The sequence below is a fragment of the Vigna radiata genome, chromosome 10 (assembly GCF_000741045.1).
Source record: "Vigna radiata var. radiata cultivar VC1973A chromosome 10, Vradiata_ver6, whole genome shotgun sequence".
Taxonomy (NCBI): Eukaryota; Viridiplantae; Streptophyta; class Magnoliopsida; order Fabales; family Fabaceae; genus Vigna; species Vigna radiata.
This window is the reverse complement of record NC_028360.1, coordinates 7,584,155-7,590,196: the sequence shown is the minus strand read 5'-3', so window position 1 is coordinate 7,590,196 and position 6,042 is coordinate 7,584,155. Positions and strand designations below refer to the sequence as shown.

At 32.0% G+C, this 6,042-nt stretch overlaps 1 protein-coding gene across 2 annotated transcripts; it reads left to right on the top strand.

The window, feature by feature from the left end:
* The first annotated feature begins 448 nt into the window (after positions 1-448).
* On the top strand, positions 449-6,042 carry LOC106774465 (SEC14 cytosolic factor). Of its 2 annotated transcripts, XM_014661468.2 has the most exons (12): positions 451-709; positions 841-916; positions 1,017-1,045; positions 1,569-1,652; positions 1,795-1,848; positions 2,630-2,704; positions 3,663-3,716; positions 4,516-4,575; positions 4,651-4,746; positions 4,840-4,941; positions 5,019-5,099; positions 5,488-6,042. In XM_014661468.2, the coding sequence occupies exons 2-12, from the start codon at positions 862-864 to the stop codon at positions 5,824-5,826; spliced, it is 1,029 nt and encodes a 342-aa protein (XP_014516954.1). In that variant the 5' UTR covers positions 451-709; positions 841-861; the 3' UTR covers positions 5,827-6,042. The 2 variants fall into 2 exon arrangements, with proteins under 2 accessions (XP_022642558.1, XP_014516954.1); XM_022786837.1 differs by lacking the exon at positions 4,651-4,746 and having other exon boundaries at positions 449-709.

Sequence of the window (6,042 nt, the reverse complement as noted above, 5' to 3'; positions counted from 1 at the left end):
ATTTATTCAGTGCCAAATTATATAAAAAAAATCATTATATTCTTTATTTTTCTATTTCTTTTCTTCTTCAATTATTTATTATTTTCAACACATCATTTATCATGTTCATAGTTTTTATTATTTTTCATCATTTCATTGATTAAATACATTTAATTTTTCTTTGCTATGTTTCTTGAAAAATTATTAAATATAACTATAATAGTCCCCACTAATATTTACAGGTCAAGTAATTAAATATTATTAGTTTTTTAATATAACATAACGATACACAAAACCTAATAATTTCTTTCCTCTCTTCTTCCTTTTACCCCCAAATTTGAAAACTTGAGGTGTACCTCAAACTATTATTTTAGTATTTGTTTTTTTGAATTCCAGAAAAGTTTTGCAATATAAAGTGAGAGTGAGAGGTTATTCGGAAAAAAAAAATTAATTTGGGCAAGAATTTCAAAAATCCCCATCTTTCGGTTCTGGTCATTTGATTTTAACAGTTTTGTCACTTTTTTCTTTGTTTTGTTGACCACTTACTTCCTTTCCTACATAGGAAGCTGCAATATACATACATAGTACAAAGTCACCTCCAAGTTCCATGCTTTTGTGCTCTGCACAGGGGCAAGAGGAGGTAGACAAAAAAAGCTTTAATTTTTAAAGGGATCACAACCCTCACTTCAGCCAAACCGAACCCACTTTTTCTGTCTTCTACCCACGATTGGTAAATCAGTTTAAATTTTTTGTGGGGGTAGCAATAATTATACCTTCTTAGGGGGTGTCTTAAAAGGATCTGCTGTTACAAGATTTTCCTTGCAGCAACTTTGGATTGGCTTCTGAATTTTGGTTTTGCAGTGCTGAGAGCTCAACAAGAAAATGGGTGGTGGAAATCAAGAGGCTGTCAAGCAGTTGCAGTCCCTCATGGAAAATGGTGTGCATCAATTGCTTGAAACTCAGATTACATTCTTCTGTGATATTTTCACATCACTCACAGAGGTTCCTTTTTTTTATGTCTGTGACTCTTGTTGCAGTGGATGAGCAGCTGAAGAACACATTTCAGGTATGGCTGTTGATTTGCTTGATCTTGGCGGTTGGGAATGGTACCTGAAAAAAAAAATGAATAGAAGTTGTGATTTGTGATCTGAAACCTGATTTGATTATAAAAAATCAACACCTTTTTTTTAAATCATCCTAGATTATGAGGAAGGAACAAGATGAATATTTTTTTATAACAAAAGTTAAATTCTGCTTCCAAAATGATCTGGATCAATGTTAGCTTACAGTTGTTTGGAATTTTAACTGGGCTAGCTTATTCCTTTGTGCTAAGGGTGTTCTGAAGATTAACGTGATAACATTTAGTAAAATTGGTCTTTTTATGTTTGAGGAACAGTCTTCAAGATAATCAAACTGGATTTAGTGATTATTCAACCAAGAGTAACTAATTGAGTGTATCCTCGGCCTACTGTTTGCTGAATCTCTTAATTTCTTTTTTTACGTATTTGACTATCCTGGTTATGTGGTTGGTTTGTGCTGACTTGTGAGAGTCGGTGATCTTTTCTGAAATATTTCCCTTTTTGGTTCAGAACATGCACCAAGGTTATCCAGCTGAAACATTAATACGGTTTCTCAAAGCAAGGGATTGGCATGTTGCCAAAGCTCATAAAATGGTTAGTAAGATCTATTATTATGTTTGGTTAAGCAAATTAGTTGGAATTTTAACCTTGTTGGTTGCTCGTAGCATTACACTTTAGTCTTAATCTTGGCTTTTTAGATGTATATACACTTTGCTGACAATTTAAACTGATACAGTTAAGTGATTGTTTGAACTGGAGAGTGGAAAATGAGATTGACAAAGTTTTAACGGTGAGTTTCCTTGATTTGGCTATCATTTCCTGAATTGCTGTTTTCTGGTTATCTTTTGACAAGTCTTCTTAGCTACATCTCATGTTTCTGGAAAATCTTGCACCTAAGATTTATGAAAGTCCAAGTATTGGACAAAAACTTCATTTACCATTTATGATGGGTTTGGTCATGGAGCTAATTGTAACACAAATAATAGAAGGGGAGTGTTAAGAATTAGATTTTAAACTTAACTTAACCATATAAAACCGGATTTTCATCCACTTATATATTATAAATTGACTTTTATATCTATTCGATATAGGACTTCTAACAGGGAGGGTGAAAATATTGAAATGACCAATGCAGATGTAAAACTCTATTTGAAGATATCTTATATTTTGGGACATTCCTAAGACATGTGCTTTGTAGATTTAGTGGCTCTTGCTAACTAGTGCTAGAAAAGGACAACAAATAAGGAAAAGTACTGCATCTAATACATTGGAAGCTTGGAAAAATATTTCATTCAATACTTTCTACTTTCTGCATGCATCAATTTATGTCACGAATAGTTTGATACGAGCCATAAGTTGGTTCTTAGAGCCATAAGTTGAACAAATTAAGCTTCTAAATCTATTTTAATTCATCTTTAACAAAGGACTGTCATTTCATCAGAATGATTTAACATTCTTTTTCATAGTCATATCCGTTCATTAACTTATATCATAACATGAATATTTATTACTTTTTTTCAATCAGATCGTAATGGTGCTGCATAGTTATATTTGTCCTTTCTGTGTAACAGAAGCCTATTCCTTCGGATTTGTATAGAGCCATACGGGATTCTCAACTCATAGGAATGTCTGGTTACTCTAAGGAGGTACCAATTTTTTAGTTACATCTTATCAGAGCTTTTTGATCTGTGATATGAATTTGAGTTTATTTTCACCCTTCCCTGTAACATCCCAATTTCACACATAATCAATACTCGATCATGAATATAAAGTTATTACAGTTATTCAAAGTATAACTGCAATAGTTACAAAAGTCGTACACTTATAAGAAAGTACATATATTTATTTTTAACTAAAACTTACGGGTGGCTGAACTTTTCGGTCATTATGCTGTTACATCTCCGTCGTCTTGTACGGGATCAATTGTAACAACTTCATCTGTTCATACTATTAAGATGATCATAGTCGTTAATAAACTAACCTTGTAGGTGGCAGGATGTATTGACATTGGCTCAGCAAGGGTGGGAGTCACCACAAGTGCACGACTCCTAAGATTTCACATCAATGTTTTATCCGAATGGTCGAGTCTTTTATGATTATTATATAATAATATGATTGTTATTACGAATTGATTATGTGTAGTAATATCCTTATGTTTGATTTATGAATGATCTTTTGTATATTAACTCACTCTTGTCTTTGTGTTTGTTCTTTTGTCCGAATGTTTATTTATTTGCAATGATGATCTTAATGTTGTGAGCGAATAAGATTGTTACAACTGATCCAGTACAAGACGAGGTAGATGCTGATGACGAAAAAGTTTAGTCACTCATAAGTTTTAGTTAAAAATAAATATTCATACTTTCTTAGAAGTGTAAGACTTTGGTAACTATTGCAATTATACTTTGAATAACTATAATAATTTCTATATTCATGAACGATATGTTTGAAGTATTGATTATGTGTAAAATTGGGGTGTTGCATTCCCTGCCATCTCCCTAGATTGTTGATCTTATTATTATTATAAGAAATCGAAACAGTCATCTTTCAAAACAATATGAAAAGCTATTTATAATTTCTACCTTTTTGGTTGAATTTTTTCAGGGTCTACCGGTCATTGCTGTTGGTGTTGGACTCAGTACATATGATAAAGCTTCTGTAAGAATCATACACCATCTTTTTTCACATTAACAGTGTTTGGACAGAATTTTAAGAGCCTTATTCTTATAAAAAATTTAAAATGCCTTGTAACGAAATATATTGATTGGGTAAGAAATTTCAATAAAATTGAAATTCTTGAATTTTATGATTACTCATAAGTAGAGAATTTCTTATTCTTGAATTTTTCCCATTAATGTTAACTAGTTTTTTTTTTTTTTTTTTTTATGTTAATAGAAGTTATTTTTTCATTTGCATTGTTAGAACCTTTTTAAAAAAAAAAAAAATTAGGCAACTTTAGTTCTCAGTTGAGTCAAATAGGATTTTTTTCTTTTTCAAATTTTAAATTGGAAAGTTTTCTGCCAACAATAACTGGGGCTTCTTTTTTTTTTTTGTCAATGTCAGCTATGGGAAATTTTCAGCCGACATTTACCAAAAATTTGGAAAAAAACATCAACCAACAACGTTATAAAAACAACATCGATGGATATCAATGTAAATAATTTTGGTCAACATCAACCGAAAATAATCTGGATCGATGTAAATTAAAAAAAAAAAAAACAGTTGAAAAATCTTAACAAATTTTTTTCCTAAAAATAAAATCAACCAAATCGATGGAAAGAGATAATCTATATTGATGTTTTTTAATCATTAACAATTTGTTTTTTATATTTAAACAATTTTTTGCATTTGGTGGTAATGACAATACTTTAACCAAATTAGAAAATACTAAATTTGGCATCTAAACTCCTTTGGATTATCTATTTGATATTAAATTGCCAATTCCTCTTTTTTTCAGGACAAATACTATATACAATCACACATTCAAATCAATGAATTTAGGGATCGAGTGATCTTGGTGAGTATCTTTAACTGTTTAGTTAATCTTAGAAATTCTGAGATTGTGCTTGCTGATTTGAAAATTTTAATTTAGCCAACAGCTACAAGGAAGCATGAACGGTACATTGGCACCTGTTTAAAAGTCTTGGATATGACTGGTTTAAAGTTTTCAGCATTGAACCAATTGAGGGTAATGCCAATAATTTGGAAAAAAAAAAAAACAACGTTTGATCCCCTTCTTTCAGTTCATAGTTGACAGTTTCTTATCAATCACTTTCTGCAGTTGTTGACTGCTATATCCACAATAGATGACTTGAACTACCCGGAAAAGACGGACACATACTATATTGTTAATGCACCATATGTATTCTCTGCATGTTGGAAGGTTTGTCAGTGTCTTAATGTTTGAAGAGTTTGGAATGCTTCACTTTCTTACTTGTTTCATTCAATAATGTTTATAAGGTTGTAAAGCCTCTTTTGCAAGAAAGAACAAGGAGGAAAATACAGGTGCTTCAAGGTTGCGGGAAGGAGGAATTACTGAAGGTAAACATTAGCATTATGGAGGAGGTGGTATATCAAATATTTGATATTGCTCCATCCTTGTAATTATTCTTGTCGTTGATACCATATTAAGAGTGTGATAGTAGAAATTGGGTGGTTTGATAGTGGTACAACAATGGATGAAATAGAAATACTCAAGAAACAAGAAATATCGTTAGGATAAATTCTAACTATGACTCTGATACCATATTAGAAAGTGATTTTTAAGCCTAACTTAACTTCACATAACCGGTTTCTAAAGATAAGATTTGCACCTCACTTGTACATTATAATTTGGTCTTATTTTTAGTCGATATGAAACTTCCAACATGGTGAGAGTTGAAAAGGAACATAACCAAATGCAATTTATCCTTTGTTTTGAAACTTGTAGGTAATGGACTATGCATCCCTCCCACACTTCTGCAGAAAAGAAGATTCGAAGTCATCCAAACATAATGCATCAGGAAACATTGAAAATTGTTTCTCCTTCAATCATGTTTTCCACCAACAACTCTACAATCACATCAAGCATCAAGCTATCATTATGGAGTCAATCTCACCAATCAGACAAGGGTCCTTCTATGTGGACATTCCAGAGCCAGACCCGGATGATGCCAAAATAGCCAAAACCATAGAAACTGAGTTCCACAAATTAGAGAATCAGAAAAATGGCTTCATCAATTCACGAAATGGCGTTACAGTCAATGGCCATCGAAATACAAGCTACTAAAACTAGCAGATTGGTGTTTTTGGCCTCTCCTGAGCCATTTTCAATTCATGATTGCTTTATGGTCACTTTTGGATGAGGGTTATACTTGTTCTTTATGAGGTTATTCTTGTAACCGGTTATTAGAGATGTAATATTGGAAAGTATGCATCAACTCGATGCAAAATTCATCAGACATACCTTAATCTAATTTCTATAACCACCTTGGGATCATGACCA